Source organism: Colobus angolensis, unplaced genomic scaffold (assembly GCF_000951035.1).
Source record: "Colobus angolensis palliatus isolate OR3802 unplaced genomic scaffold, Cang.pa_1.0 Scaffold132, whole genome shotgun sequence".
Taxonomy (NCBI): Eukaryota; Metazoa; Chordata; class Mammalia; order Primates; family Cercopithecidae; genus Colobus; species Colobus angolensis.
This window is the reverse complement of record NW_012114400.1, coordinates 1,024,538-1,049,272: the sequence shown is the minus strand read 5'-3', so window position 1 is coordinate 1,049,272 and position 24,735 is coordinate 1,024,538. Positions and strand designations below refer to the sequence as shown.

General features: G+C 39.6%; 1 protein-coding gene across 1 annotated transcript in view; it reads right to left on the bottom strand.

Annotated features, from left to right (window-relative positions):
- LOC105506128 (chromosome unknown open reading frame, human C1orf21) overlaps positions 1 to 24,735 on the bottom strand; it is a 254,291-nt gene that overhangs the window by 116,015 nt on the left and 113,541 nt on the right. Inside the window, exon 3 of the mRNA XM_011934169.1 lies at positions 14,396 to 14,490. Within this exon, the coding sequence (XP_011789559.1) occupies positions 14,396 to 14,490 (95 nt within the window). The remainder of the gene's footprint in view (positions 1 to 14,395; positions 14,491 to 24,735) is intronic.

Below are 24,735 nucleotides of genomic sequence, written 5' to 3'. Positions count from 1 at the left end.
TTTCTGACACTACAAGATGCACCAGGAGCCTCTTACATGTTCTCCAGCTCTAGACTCAGACATTTCAAGAAGCCCTAGTTCCTTTTATTGGAGAATGGTATTAGAAACAAGATCTGGATGTGGGGTATGCTTATTGCTACTGGGGTGTCATTGCTTCTAGGCCCTCTCAACTGACAGAGCAATAAAATAAGTGTATATATACAGGTATCTACACTTTTGCAACTATATATACATGTATAAATACTTGTATCTATACATATATACATGCCTATAAACATATGTATTTACATTTGCATGTACAAATATCTATTAATATTTTTCCATCTGTATCTATATTAAGCTAAGCATCAGTTCATCCTGACATCTCCAACTCTAATCTATTGCCACAGGCTCATTCTAGCCACCCCCTGTTAAATATCTAACCTCCCACTCCAACAGTGAGAAACCTGGCTTCAGCATTCAGTAGCCAATATTTAATTTTTCAGTTCAGTACACACAGTGTTTTCAGAATTGTTAATTCTTATCTCCACAGTAAAAGTTAGTACAGTGCTTATGTATGGTTGCTTTTAGTTTTGGTCTCACCGTCTTCGTGGATTTCCAAAGTTACTTAGGTAGGCATCTTCCCCTCAATCTCCTTCAGTAAGGTTATTTCACGTATTTGTAATACTGTTAGATTCTTTTGTCACAGTCTGCACTCTATACTGAGATCCCCAGGCTTTCATTTTTGTTTGTGTTTTTAATTTATGTACATTAAATTTCACTCTCTTTGCTATAAAGCTCTATGAATTTTGACAAAGGTATAGTAACATGTACCTACCATTATAGTACCATACAGAATAGTTTCACCATCCTAAAAAAATTCCTCTGTGCTTCACCTATACACCCTTCTTTTTTGTACAAATCTCTGGAAATCACTGATCTGTTTACCATCTCTACAGTTTTGCCTATTTCAGAATATCATGCAAGTAGAATCATACAGCGTGTATCTTTCAGACTGGCTTTTCTCACTTAGTGATATGCACTTATCCATGTTTTTCATGGCTTGTTAGCGCATTCCTTCTTATTACTAAGTAATATTCCATTGTCTGGATGTACTACAGTTTGCCCACTCATCTACTGAAGGACATCTTGGTTGCTTCCAGTTTTTGGTGATTATGAATAAAGCTCTTATCAACATTCACATAAAGGTTTTTGTATGGTTATAGTTTTTCCAGTCAGTTGGGAAAATACCCTAGGAGCATGATTTCTAGACATAGGGTAAGATTATGTTTAGCATTGTAAGAAATTCAGATCCATTTTGCTTAGAAAAAAAAAATTATATTGGCCAGGCACAGTGGCTCAGGCCTGTAATCCCAGCACTTTGGGAGGCCGAGGCGAGTGGAGGTTGGGAGTTCGAGACCAGTCTGACCAACATGGAGAAACACTATCTCTACTAAAAATACAAAATCAGCCAGGCATGGTGGCACATGCCTGTAATCCCAGCTACTCGGGAGGCTGAAGCAGGAGAATCATTTGAATCTGGGAGGCGGAGGTTGCGGTGAGCTGAGATCGTGCCACTGCACTTCAGCCCGGGCAACAAGAGCGAGATTCCATCTCAAAAACAAAAGTTACATTTCTATATTTCTATTTATATTAGGCATAAACACATAAATGATTGTTATGCGGTTTATGCCTGATTTTATTTTTTATTCACTTATGTATTTCCCAAAGTATGTTTTAAAGTAATTCAAGCAAGTAGTATGTTTACAAACAAAGGTTAATTTTAAAAGTACAATTAAATAATTAAAGTACAATTATTTAAAGTACAATTAAATAAGAAAATAACAGGAGTAAACCAAATCCATTAGCTATGTGTGGTTTACTTTGTCTCACTAGATGGCCATCTCCTGGCCAGCAGAGATTGTTTGATTTGAGCGGAAACATTATGGGCAGTAAGGCATCGCTGTGAATCATTAGAATGAGATTCTCGGTTCTCTTTGTCTGCAGTTGTTGTTCCCTGCTGTTCCTTTTGGTTTCGTTGCATCTCAGACTCAGGAGAAGCAAAGAAACCCTGGCTTGTATTTGGAAGACCCTGATCATATCAGACCCCGGTGCTAATAATGAATCTTCTGCTTTGTTTCTGAGACCAAGCCCTACCTCATATTCCAGTTCCATTCACCGGATTCCCGTCTCATTTTATGCACTCAACTGTAAAATTCCTAAAAGAAGTATTTGCCGAAAATTAAGCAAGCTCTCAAGTTATCCAGTTATAAGCAGAAGTTTGCCAGTAAATGAGACTCTGTTATGTACCATTACACTCGGACAGGAACCAAAAAACTGAGTCATCTCATTACATTTTGGGAAATATTGTTTTCATTATCAATTGTTTTACTTTTCAAAGAAAGAAGATATTTGGCATCTGTTATCATACAGAGCATTGAGTAAATAAATTAATCCTGTTATGAACATGAAGCAGGCACTTACAATGGCACCTTCATATACCTATTATAATGTTGACAGGCTAAACGATATTCCTCCTCCCTCCAAGGAAGATATATGAAATTTTTATGCCTCATTATTTATTTCTATCTTTTCTGGATGACAGGAATAAATTCCATTTTCAGAACTACCAAAAACCTTTTAAAAATAAAAATCATGAGGCTGGTGAATCTGTATCTCTGTTAATACTGGCTATTATTTGCTCACAAATGAAGGAAGAAACACTTACCAGAGCTCAGACTCTTAGAAACATATTGGTTGCTTTTGATACTCTCACCTCCAGAGCATAAATTATTAATTTTGAGTGAAGCTACCTCACTGAGTTTGCCAACAGATGAGTGAAACTTATATGCTCTGGTTTTATTTTTAGCATCACATAGGGAATGAGAGAGAAATCTGAACAATCTGCAGAAAGTAACACCACTGTGTTATTGTTCTGGGTACTCTAGCAACAGTGGCCCAGCCTTAAAGGTGGCCCTCTCAATTGTTACTCATTTCCCTCTACTCGGGTGTCACAATGGGGCCACTTGCATATAAAACATGCTCATGTTTTAGTGAGATAAATAAATCCTGTATCTAAAATGACCATGTAGGTCAGACAGGATCACGCTTTGAAGACAGCTGCTTTCCATTTTCTACTTAAATATCAGGGTCCTGCTCTTGGAGAAGAGGCCAGAAATCTAAAGTATTGCTTATGATTGCTGTATTTCCAAAAGTTAAACAGGAAAGTTTCAGGGGATAAACTAGATGCTATCCTTTACTGAACAGGAGGAGGTCAAGAGTAAATATGTTCAACCACTTTTAGATAGCACCCTGCATCTAAGGAAAGCATTTTTAAAAGCAATCACATTTTATAACAATGCTGGGAAAAGGGAAGTCATTATCAACACCCCAGTCTTTAAATGAGACCAGCAGAGGTCTGTTCTATTAATTCTGTAGTTACAAATACTGCAAACTGGCCAAACAATGTGACTACTGGTAAACCAAAAATTATTGTGCCGACAGGAAAAAAAAAACAAAACCTAACTAGCTAAATAAACACTTCCTAAATTATTCCATCAGCCTCCCAAACCACTTCATTATGCATGCCACGTCTCCATTCCGGGGTGACACTATTCCTTCTGCTTGAAATCCGTTTCCCAATTTCATCTGCCAATGAAAATCTGGTCTCATTCGAGGCCCTGGTCTCATTCAAGAACCTCCATCAGAGACTCACCGTGTGTTTATCTGTTTTCTCTTGAGTTTCCTGAGACTTGCAACTGTGCGTTGTCAATCCTTACACACTTTCAGTGCCTATATTATGCCTAAATGATAGTGAAAGTACACTGAAATAGAAATTGGTTCAAGAGATATGTTGTACTGGGACACTAACACTGTGTTCAACTGAATATGGTCAGTTCAGTATTGAGCATGTAAAAGAGAAAAAAAATTTAAAACAGGATTGCAGTTATGTAGTTGCTTCAAAAACCATGGGAATCATTAATTTCTGTGTATGTTAAGTTGAGATATACTTTAATATCATCCTTTCCTCATAGGAGATTGAAGTGTAATATGAAGATATAACTCTTTCTTCAAGGAAAGTAGGTATTAACTCTTACCTACACCCACAAGCATGCTGTGCCTTAACTTTGTTTCCAGTATAAAATAGCAATGAACAGAAATGAAGCCAGGTGTCCTTTTAACTAGCAATAACAATAATCGTTATAATTTGTTGGGATTTTTGTTTACAAAGCAATTTTGTGTGCATTATTTTATTCTCCCAGTATTCTATTCCCAAATCAGAAACTTTGCTTCTGTTCAACACTTGGAACTTGGAAGACTGATTTAACAAATATCTCATCCTTAGAGAATGAAACTCTACTCCAGCTCTACTCTAAATCAAATTACCACAGTGCCAGAATAATCTCTAAGACCTTGACTGTGCTTGGTTCAAGTAACACAAAAATGCTAGCTGGATATAGGAAGTCTTCCAAGATCGATGAAGGAGTACGATTCTTCTCTCTTATACCTTCTATGCCACAACAAAGAGAAGAGAGAATGACACTGTCAAAACCATTTACTGACTCCTGTGAGTAAGGTTATTCCCTTAAGAAACTAAAATGTTCAGGTAGATGGTGTCTGGGATCCTGATGCTATTCCTCTAATTATCTGGAAGAAGTTCAGGCATGAGAGAATAAGGAGAGAGACTATTGACTTAGAACCATGAGATCTTTGGGGATGAATCTGATGCTTTAAAATGGTATTTATTAAGCTGTCTAGAAAGGTATATCTTATTTAAATCAGATACCTAGAATCACCATCTATCTTCACTTTAGTTTGGGGAACACCTCAGTCCTCTAGAGGTCCCCCAAACTATGAAGTACTTCCCTCAAGTCTAGAACTCTCTTACAATCCATCCCAGCCTCAGCCTGTGCCCAAATCCAATCTGTCCCTAGAAGAAGAGAGGTGAGAAGAGAAGTAGTACTTCATACAGCTTGACACTTTGTCTATTAATATCAGTTTCACTCTTGTCGGTTTCCTTTACTTTATTCTCAAAAGTGCTAGGAATGTACAAGTGGCTTGGGAAATTGGGGCTATTCAAATCATGGTCTTTTGCATTAGTTGGTCTCTAAAAATAATTACTTGACCTTGCATTTGAGAGTGAGAACTCAAAGGTAAATAGTCATCTCTAAGGTCATCAGGAACAACATTTACACAGAAAAGTCAGTTTGCTGTTATATTAGCTGCTCTACAGAGTCACAGGAAAAGTAAACATAGTACTTATTAAAGAGTTCAAATGGACTTGTAGAGGGTTCCTAAATATGAGAACATCTACAGGGGAATGTATATTACTATAACAAACATTTTGTTAGTGATTGAAAGTTTATAACATTCATTCACAAGCCTTTTATTCCTCACAAGTTATATTCTAACAAATAGAGTAATATGACGACTGTGATCTTGAGCTCTTGGCTTTGAGCTGACCTACAGTGAATGAGGGAATTACAGAATATCTTCTGGTTTATATTTCAGGCTGCCAACCAATCAAATGCTTTGGAAAACACAAGCGCCCTTACAGGGGACTGCTTCAACCACAGCTTATTCTGTGGATCAGGGCCACTTCCCAGTTTTCACCAACTGGATGCCACTGCTCCGAAGAGCTCACATGAGCTTCTGAAGCACTTCATCTGATCAGGGATGCCTCCTAATTTCCAAGTCTTCATTTCTGCAGCTGGATGTTAATATGGTGTGGCTCTGTGTTCCCACCAAAATCTCACTTTGAATTGTACTCTCATAACTCCCATGTGTTGTGGGAGGGACCTAGTGGGAGATAATTGAATCGTGGGGGCAGTTTCCCCCATACTGTTCTTGTGGTAGTGAATAAGTCTCATGAGATCTGATGGTTTTATCAAGGACTTCTGCTTTTGCGTCGTCCTCATTCTCTCTTTGCCTGCTGCCATCCATGTAAGACGGGACTTGCTCCTCCTTGCCTTCTGCCATGATTGTGAGCTTCCCTATTCACGTGGAACTGTAAGTCCAATTAAGCCTCTGTCTTATGTAAATTGCCCAATATTGGGTATGTCTTTGTCAGCGGCATGAAAATGGACTAATCCAGTAAAGATATCCTGATATGTATTGGAAATTCAATGCACTGGAGATAGGTAAGGAAGCTCTCATAAGCTCCATAGGTAGTGGGGGACGTAGTCATGCCTAAAACTTGATTTCACTCTCCATTTCTGCTAACGCACATTAAAACATCCTGTTTTGTTTGTTTTAATTTTGTCATATAATTGTTTTCAGGAATTGATGACTGTGAACGGGTGTTTCAAATTAGTCCTCAACTCTATAGATAAGACTGAAATCAAAAGCTCAACCAACCATGTTATATGTCATCAAAGACAAAATAATCTTTTCATTTATACAAAGATACCTGGAAACAGTGAATCAAAAACCAATGTAGGCTGGGCGTGGTGGCTCATGTCTGTAATCCCAGCACTTTGGGAAACCAAGACAGGTGGCTCACTTGAGGCCAAGAGTTCAAGACCAGCCTGGCCAACATAGTGAAACCCTATCTCTACTAAAATATAAAAATTAGCCGGACATGGTTGCAGGCGCCTGTAATCCCAGCTACTCAGGAGGCTGAGGCAGGAGAATTGCTTAAACCTGGGAGGCAGAGGTTGCAGTAAGCCGAGATCATGCCATTGTACTCTGGCCTGGGGGATGAGAGTGAGACTCAAAACAAACAAACAAACAAACAAACCAAAACTAATGTAATATATGTAAAGCTAGGAAATACAAGCAAACAAACAAACAAACAAAAATCCATCATCAAATGGCTTAATATTCTTAAGGGAATATAGGCTGAGAATGACAAATGTTAGTTAAAGAAATAATTTTCCTTATTTAATGTCCTTAATATTTTCCTTAAATGATGTTTTATTGTATAGTAAGAAGGAACACTTAGAAACTAAAATGGGAATGTCCTTTATCTGTCAAAATACTTACTTTAGAAAGGCCAAGGAATCTGAATACTGCCAAGTCTTTTAAATCATTTATATGCAAAACTGGTAACCTCCATAAAGCAAAGCCCGATGATTCTCGAGTTTCCTTCTAATTGTGTTCTAACAGTCCTAATCTGTTCATCAGACTTCACGAGGACTAAAAACTGAGGATATATAAGATAAGGAGAAAATGTCATAATTCTACTTGCAGATTCCCAAGTAGTCAATATTGGATTTTTATTATTGTTATCTCCCTTTTAAAAAATCAATTCTAAATCACACAGATAATATACTCATATTTTCTTGAAAAAATTAAAAACCTTAAGTTTAAGGATAACAATGCCCTTTACCACATGCAATTCTTCTAATCCATTTCCACCGGACCCAACTCCACTAATAAAAGTAACATGAAGATAGCCAAGAATGGTATTTTCTGGAATTACAGGCATGCGCCACTGCACCCAGCCCACTCCCATTTTTTGATGTAGGAACAAGGTTTCTCGTTTAAGCAAGGAACCACTGACAAGGGCTGTACATTCACCTCCTGCATTGACCATATCCTTAATGCTCATCTAAGATCCCTGTTTTGGTTTCTTATTTGAAGTGGGAATGTAAAGACCTTGTGAAATAATCCGAGCACAGAATTTAACACCAAGCTTTTAGTAATTTGCCTTCATCAAGACTTTCCAAAGCATTCAATTTAATTTTCACTGAAACAGCTCTTTCCATACTTGTGTTTCATTGGCTTACACATTATTTAACTAAATTACATAATTGCAGTGGCATTCAACCAGTATGAACCAGTTTGGGAACCAGCAAACCAGCTCTTGGAAAACACACAACTGTGGAAGCAAATGCATAGAGGTGTTCTAGTGAATAGCCTACCAGCCATCCAGGCAAGCATGCTTTGGCTGCAGCCAGTATCTTTCAGAGAGAGATTGGCAGAGCTGGTTAAGAGGGTATCCACGGTTCTAGTGATACAGAACATATTTTCATATGCGTATCATCCAATATCCCCTCTACTGTAAACCACCTGTTCATTTATCTATTTTTCTAACAGATTATCTTTTTCTCAATTATTTACATGTTCTTTCTAAATCCCAGACATTAATCCTTTGTCTTTTATTTATCATAAAAATTTCCTCCCAGGATTTTGCCTATCTATAAACTACTTTTTGTAGCTATTCTGCTTTACAAAAGTATTTAATTTTTTTTTTTTTTTTTTTTTTTTGAGACGGAGTCTCGCTCTGTCGCCCAGGCTGGAGTGCAGTGGCCGGATCTCAGCTCACTGCAAGCTCCGTCTCCCGGGTTCACGCCATTCTCCTGCCTCAGCCTCCCGAGTAGCTGGGACTACAGGCGCCCGCCATCTCGCCCGGCTAGTTTTTTGTATTTTAGTAGAGACGGGGTTTCACTGTGTTAGCCAGGATGGTCTCGATCTCCTGACCTTGTGATCTGCCCGTCTCGGCCTCCCAAAGTGCTGGGATTACAGGCTTGAGCCACCGCGCCCGGCCCAGTATTTAATTTCAATGTAATGAAAGAAAGCTTTTTCTTCATAGCTTTTGCTTTCCCTCCCCTTGCTTGGGTTGTAAACATATTCTCACATAATTTCTTCTAATATTTTAATACAGTAGTCCCCAATCTTTTTGGCACCAGGAACTAGTTTCATGGAAGATAATTTTTTTTCACAGATCAGGGTGAAGGGGTAAAGGGGTGGGGCTTCGGAATGAAACTCTTCCACCCAGATCATCAGGCATTAGTTAAGATTCTCATAAGGAGCATGCAACCTAGATCCCTCACTTGTGCAGTTCACAATAGGGTTTGTTCTCCTATGAGAATCTAATGCCACTGCTGATCTGACAGGAGGCGGAGCTCAGGTGGTAATGTGAGCGATAGGGTGCAGATGCAAATACAGATGAAGCTTCGCTCCCTCACCTGCTTGCCGCTCACTTCCTGCTGTGTGGTCCGGTTTCTAACAGGTCACGGACCAGTACTGGTCCAGGGTCTGAGGCTTGGGGACCCCTGTGTCAATAATTAATAATTTTGTGATTCCCCAGGTTCCAGATGAGGAACTTGAAGTCTGAAAGTTTTCGGTATTTGGCCAAAATTATAAAGTTAGAAATGGTGAAGTCAGAGCCCATACTGATATTTATCTATGTATACTCTCCAAGGCAAACGCTACTACTTCACACCACCATCCTTAAGATGGAATTAAAGTCTGAAAGAAGCAAAGTGGAATATACGACATTAAGCAATAATGAAAAATGGGATAATGAACATCTTCATATTGTGAGTACATAAATGACTGACGTATAAATCATTTATCATCAGCCTCAGAAAATCAGCATGATCTTCTCCATCGCATAGCCCTGATGTCAAGTGGCTCAAGAGACTGGAGGTCTGCAGCAATTATTGAGCAACTACTAGGTGTTAAGAACTGTCGGGTGCTAGACACCTAACTATAGGCCAAAAAGATAAAGTTCTTAGCCTCATGAGCTTACAGTCCAAAAGAGGAACACATATTGTGCAAATTATGCACAGTTATCCCAAACAGTTGTGTTGAGTACTATAAAGAACTTGGATATAATCGGAATGAATAAAGGAGAATCTTAAACAATGAACCAATGATGAGGCCTGCTGTGAGCAAGGAGGGCAGTGGCAAGACAGAAACCAAAGGCTCCTGTGGGCACAGATCACCTAGGGAGGGCCTTGAAGTGGACCTTGGAGTCTCAAGAGGCTTTCTTTGACCATTGTCTCTTCTCTTCCTTTTGGCTGCCTGCCCCATTTATATTCAAGACACCGGCTCTGTGTCCCCACCCAAGTCTCATCTTGAATTGTAATCCCCACGTGTAGGGGGAAGGACCTCAGGGGAGGTGATTGGATCATGGGGGCAGTTCCCCCATGCCGTTCTCATGACAGTGAGTGAGTTCTCATGAGATCTGATGGTTTTATAAGGGGCTTTTCTCCCCTTCGCTATGCACTTCTCTCTCCTGCCACCATGTGAACAAGGACGGGTTTGTTTTCCCTTCTACCATGATTGTAAGTTTCCTGAGGCCTCCCCAGCCATGCAGAACTGTGACTCAATTAAACCTCTTACTTTATAAATTACCCAGTCTCAGATATGTCTTTACAGCAGCATGAAAACGGACTAATACATCAAGTGTTCAGCCATCAACTTGATCTAAATGTATACCTATAGGCCCAACTATGCCTATTCATTCATCCTTCTGTTCATTCAAGTCAACAAAAATATTCTGAACACCTGACATGTCCCAAGCAATGCTGCTGAGCTGCACACCTTCATTTCCATCTCTTCACCAGTTTTCCACATGAATGTTCTACAGTTCCTAAAGCTCTGCTTACTCAAAACCAACCTCTATTTTCACATAGTACCCTGAATTGTGGTAATTTAGGTCACATGCCTGCTATCTGCTATCAGAAAGTGGGTTCCCAAGGGAGGTTTATGTCTGATGTGCTTTTGTGTCTCCCAAATAATCTGACTGCCTAAGAATCTGGTAGTAACAGGTGAAGTTCTGTTACTGCACTTATTACACTGTCGTATGACCCATGGCTTAACTTTTCCTTCTGTGTACTACACTTTGAGCTTTTTAAGGATTAACAGGAATAAATAAATAATGAATGGATGGATACCTTATATTTTCCTCAAACACAATCTTCCTGCTGATTTCACCATATCATTATGGTCACTACTTGTTCTCACCACCAGCAACCCATCATCTTTCCAGCAGGTCTAAATCTTGGCATTACCATTATCTCCCAATTCACTCATCTTCTTTAATATCTAATGAGCTGTGAAATCTTGTTGCTTCTACTTTTGCAACCTTATCCAAATCTTTTCTACTCTCCCTGCCAACACCTTGGTTCAGACTTACTGCCTCTTGAAAAAATTATTGTGACTGGTCTCCCATTTTGGCTCCCCAACCAAATCTATATTACACCAGCTGTTGCCACATAAACTTTCCTGAATTATAATCCCATCCTGCCAATCCCCAGTTTATGAACACTCAAAGCCTCCATTTAATCCACTGCATTAATTTTAGGCCTCTCAGTTGGACATTAAGGCTCTACACATTAGCCCACCTACGTTTTGATTCTAATCTCCCACTGCTTCCCTACTGACACTTACTCGTCTTCTCTGCCATTCCCCAACCGAAAGGACTATGTGCTTTTTATTGAATATATCTTATGTTTTCCACCTGTTACTTCTGCTTGGGCACTTGTCCCCCATTCCATACTTTGAGGCCCATCGTAAATGTCAGTTTTTTCATGAAGTAGGTCCTGATACCCCAATCGATGAGCACTCTGCCTCCTTTGAATAGCTGCAGCTCTTTGTGTTTCTTTCTTCAAGTTCAATCTCACCTTATTTTACTTATAGTCATTCTGTATGTACTTTGTACACTGCAATACAAGCACCCTGAGGATCAGTGGTTTCCTTATTTATCTATTTCTCTGCAGAGTCTAGTGCAAAGGCACTCTCTTTGCAAGAGGCAATCAAATATTTATTGAACTGAATGAAATTATACTGTAAGCTCCTTGAGGACTGTGACTTTAAGCACTCTGTGGACTGTGTCTCTCAAAACTTAGTGAGTGTTTTGTACATAATAGATACTAAATGAATACTAAATGAATAAGTATTCATTTAGAAACCTCTCACCAATTAGCATAAAGGAAAAAAGAAAGAAACCTGCTTTTAACATTCTTTATTCTTTCTTTTTGTTTTGTATGGTGATGCCTAACTCTTACAGGTGCTTATCATGTGCTAAGCACTGAACTCAGGCTTATGACTATCATCTCACGTAATACTCACAACAGGACTGTGAGACACTGTTCTTTCCTCATGTGATGGGTGGCAGGTTTAGAGAAATAAAGAACTTGATCCCACAGTGAGCAGGTGGCAGAGCTGAGCCTGGAACCCTGAGTCCTCACCATCATGCCATACTTCCTTGGTTGTGTTTGCTGAGCCCCTTCAATGCAACAGTTTGAGTTTAAATAAACTTTTTAAAAACACGTTAACCTATATCTTAATATCATTCTTTGAAACGTAAGAATTTCTTGACACTTATTTTAAAGAGTGGTTTTTATTAAAAAAAAAAAAAAAGAATTGTTAAATCTATTTTATCCATCTTCCAATGAAGCTTCAAGTTTAGGAGGCTATTAGTACTTTTTCAAATGATGTCTATGGTCAATACTTGATTATGAACCCCAAAGGATGGAGTAGTTAACAAAGACAACAAATTACCAAATAACTGAACAGTCACTTAATTTTAGAAAACAGTCTAGAAATTTCAGGATCAAAGATAGCTATTTACTCCCCATTCTCCATGCAGACCTTTACACACTTCTCTACTGGAAGCCTGGACTCTGGCTGGCTGGCAGAGCAAAGGGGCGAGGCTTGTCACAGATAATCCACAAATAAATCAGAATGACCAAAAAATTTTCTCTTTTCAAATCTCTATTCAGTCTGCTTCTGACCACAGTGCCGAAAAAGAATACACGAAGCACCAAGTAGTTGAAAGATTGCAAAACTGAGAGAGAAGGAAAAAAGTTATACTGGTCCTAAATATGACGAAAGCACACTGAAAAAAACTCACGAACTATACAAGGTGTTGCTTCTTTGGTTCTAGAGACATAAGCATGTGAAGCAGAGACACAGATTAGTAGATTCAAGGAGAAACCACTGCCAGACTACTCACAAGTAGCTCTCTAGCCTCTACAGTAAATATTATTATTAAGGATGAGATTGATAACTCAAGCTGAATCTATATCAAGCAAGGACAAACTCTGTTGTTTAGCAAAATAAAGTAGAAAAATGACTACTAATATCTCAATACTCAGGTCTTCGATTTATCCATTCAAAACAAAATAAACACTACGTAGACAGTCTGGTAATATTAACTTTTAGTATTTTGTCATAGCTACTTTCTTGGATTTAAGTGTTAATGTTAAAATACATTATCACTCTAGATATGATGAATCTCTGTGTCTTAAGTGATATTTAAAATCCAAATCCCATTTATGAAGCAAAACTTCAATATCTAGGTATATTTTCATTCCTTGAAAATGATCTAAAATGTTCACTTGTTGATGCTTCAGTATTTCAAGTTATAGATCATATGTTCAGAAAAGAATTAGGGAAAAGAATCAGCCTTCAATATTCACAAATGTGTAATGGAAAATGACAGCCCTAAACACTCCTGTGCCCTGCTTAATATTTTGCCAAATTCCTCTGCTGTAGCAGAAGTTATTAAAACAAAAACAAAGCACATGATAAAAAAATGAGTTTAAGTCAAGTGAAAGTATTATATGACATTGCAAGCTTCTTAAAAATATATTTTAACTCAATCAGGAAAAAAGCAAATATAGGTAATCCAAAAATAAAATATAAACAACAAAAACAATTTTGCTCCAATACAACTGAGTAAATACATATTCTTAACAATTTGTAATCACTTTAAGAAATCATCTATGTTGGCCGGGCGCAGTGGCTCAAGCCTGTAATCCCAGCACTTTGGGAGGCCGAGACGGGTGGATCACGAGGTCAGGAGATCGAGACCATCCTGGCTAACACAGTGAAACCCCGTCTCTACTAAAAAATACAAAAAAAAACTAGCCGGGCGAGGTGGTAGGCGCCTGTAGTCCCAGCTACTCCGGAGGCTGAGGCAGGAGAATGGCGTAAACCCGGGAGGCGGAGCTTGCAGTGAGCTGAGATCCCGCCACTGCACTCCAGCCTGGGCAATAGAGCGAGACTCCGTCTCAAAAAAAAAAAAAGAAATCATCTATGTTATAATTAGCTAAATGTTTTTATAGATATGGGATGTTAAGATGGAATGTGTATGCTGATTCCTACTCAAAAAAAGGATTCTTAACTTCCTGTTTCAGATCATCACAATTCTCACATAAACTCAAAACCCACAATACCGTTAATATTGTGAATGTGAAGGACTGACTCTTTGGAGAAAGACTTACCTTGAAGTAAGTTGCTTTTACTTTGAAAATGACCTTCGATTCCTTTGAAAAGCAACTTTGTCAACATTACATGTCTAGAATAATGAAACAACCATTCATCCTGATTTGGATATGCGTTAAAAGAAGTAGAAAAAAAAAAAACACTAAAACAATCCTCCCCTCACAAACCTCAATCCTACTTCATTATTTTTCCCTTAAATTTAGCTATTTTAAAACACTAATAGTTTTGATACATTTTCCCTGGAGCATTCCCCATCAAGATTAAAGAAGGGCTTATTCAGAGACAAACAGGATACAGGAGTAATGGTGCAGCTTCCAGGCAAGCTATAAATAGCTGCAGCATTTTCAAGAAATCTTGTGCCAGTGTGTAAGTGCAGTTAAAACATGCAGTGCAGATTTTATTACAATGGTGTCACCAAAATTCATTGTTAAGTGACAAAGTCAATTCTTACCAAGTTTTCTTGGTTCCTGGCTGCTATTTTCTGCTCTTCTTCTGCCCCATTTTTCATGTATTTGACCTCTTCCACTGGTTTGATCCTATACTCATCTGAGTGTCAAAAAAAGAAAACACATTTTATAATTTTTCCCCCAACAGCAGAAAAGTGTCAGTCAGAAAATACCAAGAGCGTAATTTGCTAGACTCTTTCACCTGGGACCTTCATATGTGGTTCATTTGGAATAATCTGGAAGAACCTTTACCAGGCACCTTAGATCTTTTTATGAGGCCCTCTCCTCTGTCTGCTGGAAAAAGCTCAGCCTCACGAATGCAGCTAATCAAAGTGTCACTTCTGGTCCTTCCACAGACAGCAAATGTTGCAGAGGAAACAGGATACTCCATCTCTAAAGACTTTTTGAAATGTATGTTACACTAGGACATATCACAGAATTGTCTGATAAGATTCAAGAGAATATGCTTATTTTTCTTCAAGAGAGTATTAGTCCAAAATGCCAATGCCAGCAATTTTCAGCGATATATTCATTCTTTAATTTCTGTTTTGAAAAAACAGAGTAAGACTAAAGAGTTACATTGATAAATAGAAGCAACTGAAGAATTGAGACTTTTCTTTCTGTGATTCCTATATTAAATTTTAGCAGTCTACAATTATTTCACATTACATATATATATTTTGTATATATATTTCATATATATATAATGTATACACTTTAATTCAATCTATCTGTAAAGTCATATGGATGAAGAGCTATTACACTTAACAGATGAAATGGGTAGGTATATCACTCAAGGCTGGAGAGTACAGTGGGATGTGGATGGGACCTAGCCTCTGCAACAGCCAGAGAGAGAACACAGATCCCAGTATTAATATACATGATAGAACAAACTCAGGAAAACTTGCAGCTTAAGTTCTCCAGAATAGTGATCACTATGATGACATTTCCATCAGATTCCTGTCAACAGGAAATGACTTGAGCACATTAAAGTCAAAAATAGGTGTGACTCTGAATCACTCTTAACCCAATTTGTGGGAAACATCACAGAAATTGTGAAATTAGAAAATATCATCAACCAACAAACTGACGATTGTCTGGCATATGGCATGGAGTAATGTCTAACTATAGGGGCCACCTGAAAGACAGCTGTCTATCACTAAGAGAGTTTATATTTCAGTTCAGAAAGTTGCAACATATTTTCTTATTAACTATGATTAAATAGGTACAAAGACTATATTCTTATATAATTTCTTGTCTTAGTATCTACAACACCACTTTCTAATATAGTTTCAGGTTACCTCATCATATTACCCCTTAACACACAACTCCCAAAGATGTTCATTATAGTAATATATCTGCAAGTAATTATGCTGTTCAAATGTTTCTCAAAATTATCATTCTTAAGAATGTAATACATTTGCATGTATCTGAATAAAGACTTCATGTTCACTGCTAAGCCAACTGTCTTTTCCATCTGACAATTTAGAGTTATTATTGATTCTATTTTTTTGTAAAGATATTAGAAAGACTAGTGTGAGGTTCAGTAATGAGTTCTTTAGGAATTATCAGGTCCTAAATGTATTAACAAGTTAATCAACAGATTCTGATCCACAATTACAACACACAAGAATTTTACATACCAACGTGGTAATTTGAAGAGATAAAAATGAATGTAAATTAATAATACTGACAAATCTGATGAAGGATTATTTACTGAGAATTTGGAAAAACAATCGTTAATTAAAAAAGAGAAGACACTGACAAATTTGCCCCCAATACAATTACACAGAGATAAAAATAAAAGTAAAAAAAAAAAAAAAAAGGTAAAAATGGGCCTAACTTCAGTTTGGGACATTAATATTTATAAATCCTGGCAGACTGAGATAATTACTATTAATAACCTTTTTTTTTTGACAGAGTTTCATTCTACCATCCAGGCTGGAGTGCAATGGCACGATCTCGGCTCAGGGCAACCTCCGCTTCCTGGGTTCAAGCGATTCTCCTGCCTCAGCCTCTCAACTGGCTGGGATTATAGGCACCTGCTACCACGCCTGGCTAATTTTTTGTATTTTCAGTAGAGACGGATTTTACCATGTTGGCCAGGGTGGTCTCGAACTCCTGACCTCAGGTGATCCACCCGCCTCGGCCTCCCAAAGTGCTGAGATTATAGGCGTGAGCCATCACGCCCGGCCTACTATTAATAACCTTTAACTGAACTAAATTGTGACTTAATTGCTAATGGTGAGTTTCTAATTATTTAAATACACAGAATACAGATATATATATCACAAGTGGATTCTATGATTTTGTCTGTAGGATGGGGAAGAGGGTAACATTTTCGGACCTAAGGAGAACCTTCGGAAAGACCCAGATGGCCCCTTGTCCATTGCTTGGTGAAGGTTTCGCCTAGGAAGGAGATGCCCTTGCCTTGTCCACAGTCCTCTCCCATCCGCCAAGCCACAGACTAGTGCAGACATACTCTGAGCAGCCTAGTAACATTCAGTCTTCATTTTCTCATCCCTCCAGGGAGCACAACTAAATTGAAGGTAGTGGACAAACTATTACTATTTTTCCAATATGTTTCTCCAATGAAATGGAAAAGCTACCGGCTACACGACTTTCAAAGCAGCATTATTCTAAACACAGGCCATTTTTTAAATCAAGACAGAATCCCCACCAATTTAGACAGAAGATAGGCTTTAACATGTCATTAACAACCCTGGCTGGCTAGCCAACGTGGTGTTAGAGGATACAAAGGAAGAGAAAACAAACAGCCACGACTACAAAGCCAGACCTATCATTATTACTTACACAACACACCGCACAAAATCCATCATGGTATAAAACAAAAATAGCTGGGCAAGACCCTTCAATAGGCCACAATTTGTACAAAGCAAATATTTAAAAATGGTCTGCCACATTCTCAAAGGCTGGTGTCGGGAAGGAAGATGCCCATCTGGAAACAAACGTCTCATCAGCAAATGCACCACACATTCCCAAGGCAAGGCAGCCATCAGGAACGTCCTACCTCACCAATCCGCCTCTCAGTGAATGAAGGAAGCATTTTGGATTACGACAGTAAAACAATCACTACCAAAATTCAGTTTTCCTTTTGTTGAAGACATGGGTGATTAATTTGAGATTTTAGGTTCCCTTTGTCAGAGCCCACACTGGAGGAAATGTGGACAGCCACTGTTACAGCCAGAGGGTCCTGGCAGCAGAACAACATGCCGACTCGAGGAAGAGCAGGGAGACACAGGACCTGTCTTCCTCCCGCTCCCCCCAGATCCCTTGCACCTGTTCACAATTTTTCTTTTCTTCCTGTTGATCTTGTCAGGTGGATTATTAAAATGCATGTCGGGAACAGTAGGCTGACTCCTGTTCCCTGCATGTAAACAGTTGCAGGCTGTGCTAGTCAAAATAGATGTGGGGTAAAAGCAACGCCTGGGTGATATTTTTAGCATTTTATTCCTCAGATTACATCCAAGAGGGGCTGGGATTGTTTGGTGGCATTGATCAAAAGAAGACGAGAAGGTGTCAGAGTAGACTCAAATTTTCATTATTTTAGAAAACTGTAAGATCCCTTCTGATCTCAAACAGTAGTGGGTACAGGCTGCTTCTGCTGTTTTTCCTGCTTCTCCCTTGAACATGTACATCTATGAACATTTTTAACTTTTTAATAACCCTGACGTGCCAAACTCATTCCAGCAACCATATCTCTAGTTGATTCCTTTAAAAGTCAGTTCTATTAATTATAAAGGTAACCTCGTGGCAGATCTTCTCTCTGCAAAGCTTAGAAGGAATGGGGTCTGGTCCATGAGTTCTAGTTTTGTAGCTAGTAATAAATAGGTCAGAATCTAACATCTTTATTGTGTTGAACACAAGTTTGTTGGAGGGGAATTAAAGAGCAGAGAAGAGTGAAGGCGTCAATCACTTCAGCATAGCTAACTATGGTTTACTTCTACACTGTTCTCATCTGGAAGGTGTACACTCATTACAGTCTGAGTACCTATGTGCTGGGCTCTGTAGTAACTGATGCAGGGATGTGGAGGAGAGGGGTTGGAGGACAGCAGAGAGGGCCCAAGAAAAACCAGCTGTCTTGAGGGGAAGACTAATGCTCTGAGAGCCCATCTTCTACTTGACTGACCACAGATAATGAGGGCTGACTCTAAATTTGGAATAAACTTACACACAAAAATTCAGCTGAAGGACCTCATATACCACTATCAATTAAGGACCTCATATACCATTATCAATTCCCTGAGTCGGGCAGTCCCTGAATGATAACTACTGTCCTCACTAGTAGAAAGTGAGTCAGTTCCAATGTAATAGTCATTATTGAGTAACTTTTAGGGTAATTATAAACTTCCTAACAAGAAGCTTTGGTACACTTAGTATAAAATATTCTCAGTTCCTCCCAGAACTCACTTCAAATTAACCTAATAAAGGCAAACATTTCAAAATAAGATTGCTTGATACATCTTTTTTGTTTGTTTGTTTTTTTAGACAGTGTCTTACCCTGTCACCCAGGTTGGAGTGCAATGGCATGATCACGGCTCACTACAACCTCCATATCCCAGGCTCAAGTGATCCTCCCGCCTCAGCATCCTGAGTAGCTGGGACCACAGGTGTGCACCATCATGCCTGACTAATTTTTGTATTTTTTGTAGAGGCAGGATTTCACCATGTTGGCCAGGCTGGTCTCAACTGGACTCAAGCAATCCTCCCACCTCAGCCTCCCAAAGTGCTGGAATTACAGGTGTGAGCCATCATGCCCAGCCACGGTAAATTCTAGTAATCTAAAAATATGATGTGTTAAAAGTAACAAGCAGGAAAATTATGTCTTTAGACTTTAAGTTTGTAGAAACTAAACATGAATGGTGTCTAACCACTGTATCTCTACTAGGGGAAGTATAAAGACTGTACATATGTGTACATATCCCTTATGATACTTCACAATCCAAAAATGTTAATGTCACTAAGACAGCAATTCTCATATGCCTTTTGCATCCTTATTCACTACTGAAACCTAATGCTTATTTACATTTAAACCAGAGATAAACAAACCAACAAACAAATAGAGATGAAAAGCCCTGTGGTGATGCTTATTATTGCCTTGGTAGTTGCTATGGTTTGAATGTTGACGTTCCTTCCAAAATTCATGTTGAATTTAACTCCCATGACGGTGGTATTGAGAGGGGAGGCCTTTGGAAGGTGATGAAGTCATGAGGGCTCCACCCTTATGAACGGGATTACAGCCCCTTGTAAAAGGCCTTGCAGGAGTGAATTTAGCCTGCTTGCCTTCCACCTTCTGCATGTGAAAGCACAAGCAGGCTCTCATCCGATACAAAATGCTGGCACTTTGGTCTTGGACATCCCATCCTCTAAAGCTGTGAAAAACAAATTTCCATTGTTTGCAAATTACCCAGTGTGTGGTGTTTTGTTACAGCAGCACAAATGAACTAACATGGTGGTGTAAGACTCATCTCAGTGCAGCTTCACTAATAAAGGGTATTATCATTTTGTAAAATATGTAATAAATTGAAGGATGAAAATGGTATCTAATTTTTATTTTTGTTTAATGTTTTAAAATTTACTAGTGACACTGGATACTTTTCCTATGTGTTGATCATTTATTTGTACTTCTTTATTTGTGAAGTGTCTCTTTATATCCTTTGCCCTTTTTTTCTTATTAGAGGTGTGGTGTTTTTCTTATTGACTCCTGTGAGCTCCCGCAAATCACACCATTTTATGGGTACACTTCAGGCCCAAAAAGTTCTGAGCAAAAATACCTCTTGATTTTACTCCAGACATAAAGATGAAAGAAGCTATCTGCTTTCTGTCCTTGAGTCAAGTGCTGGGCACTATCCCTTGCTATCCTTTCTGTGTTTCTTCTTTACTTCAACAATATTTATAAAGCACCTACTGTGTGCCAGAGACAACACTCAGCCCTGGGGTTAGGTCTAGGAAAGGAAGAAGTCAGTCCCTGTTCTAAAGGAGTTAATGGCCAGTAGGAGAGGATGTAAGAAAATAAGAAAGCAGTGTGTACAGTTTTTATGGCCATGAAAAGCACATGTGAGGGTGGTGGTTATAAGATTAGAAAGGAGAGACCCCTAACCAAGGTTAGGCAGAGTCTTGGAGGACGTGACATATCTCAGTGGAGTCCTGAGGAACACAGCTCCTAAGTATGGGAAGGAGCTTTTGGGCAAGGGGTTAGTGTGTTCCAAAGCCAAAGGGAACACAGCAAATGGGGGGAGCGTCAAGTCATGCAACACGGCAAACATGTAGAATTCCAGGGGTTAAGACAGGTGTAACGAGAAAAGGCTGAGAGGGCTACGGGAACCGAAGACCTTATACGAGTCTTACTAAGGTGTCAGGCTCCATTCTGAAGGTGATATGGCCTCCCCAGCCAGTGTCCAGGCACTGAAGCTGCCATTAATACGCTAAGCCTCTTTCCTCTGGCCTGTCCTCAAGCATCTCCTCTGGATGGACTAACCATCTTAATCCAGGGTTTTCTGCCTCTCTCTGAAAAAAGGCAAAGGTGGAATTGATTAATACATCCTGAGATGGACCAGTCTGTTGAGGCAGGTGAGGAAGAACACATAGGGAAGACTAGGAAGGAGCCAGAGAAACACACGAGTCTCAAGAGGGCGGAATCCTTATCCCGGGTCAGCTGCCGGGGGGCTGGGGTTATGAGGCTTAAGATGCAACATATCCCAGGGCCTTGTTAACTGCCTCCTCCAACAGACATGCCTTCACCTGCAGACCGGGAGGCATCACTGTCCTCAGAATGAGGTGCCGTCTTGACTTATCCTAGGGGAAAAAGAGAATGCCACTGAATCATGATATCAGCTCCTTCTCCTTCAACTGTCACTGAAACAGCACACCAGTGAATTACAATGAACACAACACTGGCTTCAAAAGGCCTTTCTCTTCCGCACCTGGCTCTGTGACTTCCCAGCTGTGTGCTGTGGAGATTGAGTATAGACCTTTCTGGGTGAACTGAATGAGCTGAGATGTGTATGCACAGGATGATATGGTCTCTTAGCAATCCTAGGGTCTTGCCCGTGTTTTTGAGAGAACAAGATGAAAGGTGCCCTCAGCTGCAAAGAGGAAAGGATGACCTTAGGGTTCAGAGGTTCTATAAGAAAGATCAAAATGATAAAGCTTCTGTCATGACAGCACCTTTAATAATTAAGAGGTCCAGGACCTGCAGGCCCCATTCCTGAATCATTTAATCATTCCCAAGGCCAGACAACACATTTCCTTCATTCATCTGGGGTTCATTATTCAGTGACCAAGGAACTATTACCCAGTCATTAAGGACCCTGGAACTTTCATCTTCTGACAAGCTCCAACAAAAGACATACAACCAGATCCAAACCCAGCCTGGACTGTTTTAGGAAGGTGCACTGCAAACCAAGGCTCTCCCTAGGAGGAGGGGGCTTGACACCTGTGCTGTACAGTAATCATTCCCAATCAAGGAACAGAATAGTGGCCAACGATTTGAAGCCACTTCCAGAAAGGGAAGACACACATGGTTGTTCTGAGAGATATTTATCTAATTTCTCAAGAGCCCTTCTCTGACTCTCCTAGCGGTGCTCGTTTTCCACCCACTCAAGAACTACTGGGACTCTTGAAGTCTCAGGTCAGCCAAATCCTCTCAACTATTCCTAGCAGGATTCCTGTTATCCTCGATAACCACTCAGGATAAAAGGCTGTCCTAGTCGGCTATTCTCTCCCCTGCTTTGAGTTAATCATCGTGTCTACCCTACGAGGCTAGTATCATGACTCTCTTTTATAGCTGCAGAGAGATTTGTCCCTGGTTGGTTAGTCACAGGGTAGTGCTGGGCTCAAATCCAAGTTGGTCTGAGTCTAGAGACAGGCTCTTAACTACCAAGTGAGTTTTTTTTTTTCCTACCACAAAGCACAAGAAATAATTTTTTCAGGAGATGATGTAGGAATAAAGTATAAATGGATTCAGAAAGAATGTGGACACATTTCCAGATCACATTCCTTTGTAAATCACAGAGAGATGAGTAAAAGTTAGAAGTACATCTAGCCTTCATGGATAACATCAGAAAAACTACCATATCCTCTCTTGTCACGTCTTTGGGCCTTTATCAGTGGGAGAATACCAGCCCTGTGCTACTTAAGTTAGGAATTAATGTGACATCCAAAGTAAATGCTGTGAAATCTTGTGTTGAAATGATGATTTGACCACCACTGCATCAACAAGGAGAAAACTAGGCTGGGCGCGGTGGCTCAAGCCTGTAATCCCAGCACTTTGGGAGGCCGAGACGGGCGGATCACAAAGTCAGGAGATCGAAACCATCCTGGCTAACACAGTGAAACCCCATCTCTACTAAAAAATACAAAAAACTAGCCAGGCGCGGTGATGGGCGCCTGTAGTCCCAGCTGGCGCCTGTAGTCCCAGCTGCTTGGGAGGCTGAGGCAGGAGAATGGCGTAAACCCAGGAGGCGGAGCTTGCAGTGAGCTAAGATAGGGCCACTGCACTCCAGCCTGGGTGACAGAGCGAGACTCCGTCTCAAAAAAAAAAACAAGGAGAAAACTGAAGTTTTTCTCCAATATATGGTAATGAATGCAATGTCTTTACAACTTATCTTAAAGTAACTTCATTTTAAGGCCTGCTGATATTCTACTAGAACTTTGATATGTATTTTCAGGTTAAGGCCAAGCAATAAAATCAAGGATCTCTTCCTTCACTAAAGTGAACAGGAGCAGAAAGGGAAAGAGGAAGAGGAGAAAGAAGAGGAGGAGGAGGCAGAAGAGGAGGAGGAGGAGGATGAGAAATGAAAGCTATCATTTATAGAGCCCTTTCAATGGTCTGGATTTAGTTCTGAAAGTTTCACATATGACCCATTTAATGCTGACAACAGCTTTATGAAGTGGAACCATTAATGTCTCCATTATAAAGAAAAGGAAACTAAGGCACAGTTATCTAGCTGTACATCTACAGAGTGGTGGGACTGGGCCAGGCCTTGAACCCAGTGGTCTGATTCAGAGCCCATGCTCTTACTAATGTTTCCCACAAATGGGTAGTGAAGTAAATTTCTGATAAAATGAAAAGTTCTCTTTGAATACTGATATCCATTACAAAACCTGCAGGACTACAGCACTTCACAAAATGTATCATTTCCACAAACAACGATGTTCTTTTTCAGGGTAAACTATATTGCAATAACAGCAAATATGAAAAGATACTAATATAGTATCTCACATGCCCTCCTTTGTATATGAAATCAATGAAACTCCACCATCATCAGGAGGACCTAAAACATGAGTTGTTTTTCCAGGGCTGGGAATAAATTTCTGCTGATTCATCTGTAGCTACTTCTTCACTGCCATCGAGACTGACAGTCATGGATTTGCAGGATGGCTGCTGGGATTAGGAAATTATATGACCATTCCAAAAACTCTTCTTCATTTGTGTGACTGTCTTCTGAACATTTAACAATTTGGCCAAAGGTGAAAGAAAGAGAGAGAGCGAGAAAGAGAGAGAGAGAGAGAGAGAGGGAGAATGCATAGACATATACACACATAGATGAATGTCTTAAGGAAGAAATATATCTTAATGATCTTTATGTGCATCTGACTTAATTCCTTTAATTGGATTCTGTCTTCAGTGAATTTCAGTGAATGAAAAATTCTTAGAAAATAACCATCACAGAGAAAAGCATTAGCCTTTGAGCATCCCAAGACCCCACCCCCAAGCCACCTGGCGAGGAGAGCTGCGTCTGGCCAGATGGGCTAGTGTGCTTTTGTGATGCAGATTGAGAAGGGGTGAGGAGGTTAGTGGGAGAACTGTGTCGGTCTGGATTGACACCAGAAAGAGCAAAGCTAATGAGAAGCATAGAATAGATACAGCGAGGCGCAGAAAGCCCAGAGTAGGCTGAGCAGGAGGGAAAGTTTTGCAGAAGATGAGACAGATGAGAGATTTTTGAGGTAGTTAAAAGAAGAGAGACAGACAAAAAGTCATCAGAGTGGCAGACAGCTATAAATTCTTGGAGGAGGAGTAGACTTCAGAATGTTGTGCTGTGGTTTATGAATGAGATTATTCAGTATAAATTTAAATTGGTTTTCAGTGATATTTGGTGCTTCTTTTCATATGTCTCTGGGCTGAGGCTGGCTTCCAGGAGGCCTGACTTTATCTGGGTTATACAACTTTTAGAAAGAATTCAATGGCTGCAAAATCATTAATGAAATAGGAAGAAACTGGACAGAGTCATTTTCAGCTCAAGTACTTCTCTCGTATGAGCACTGCCAATGAATTTTTAAAATGGAAAAACACATCTGAAATATCTTGTGATACAATTACATC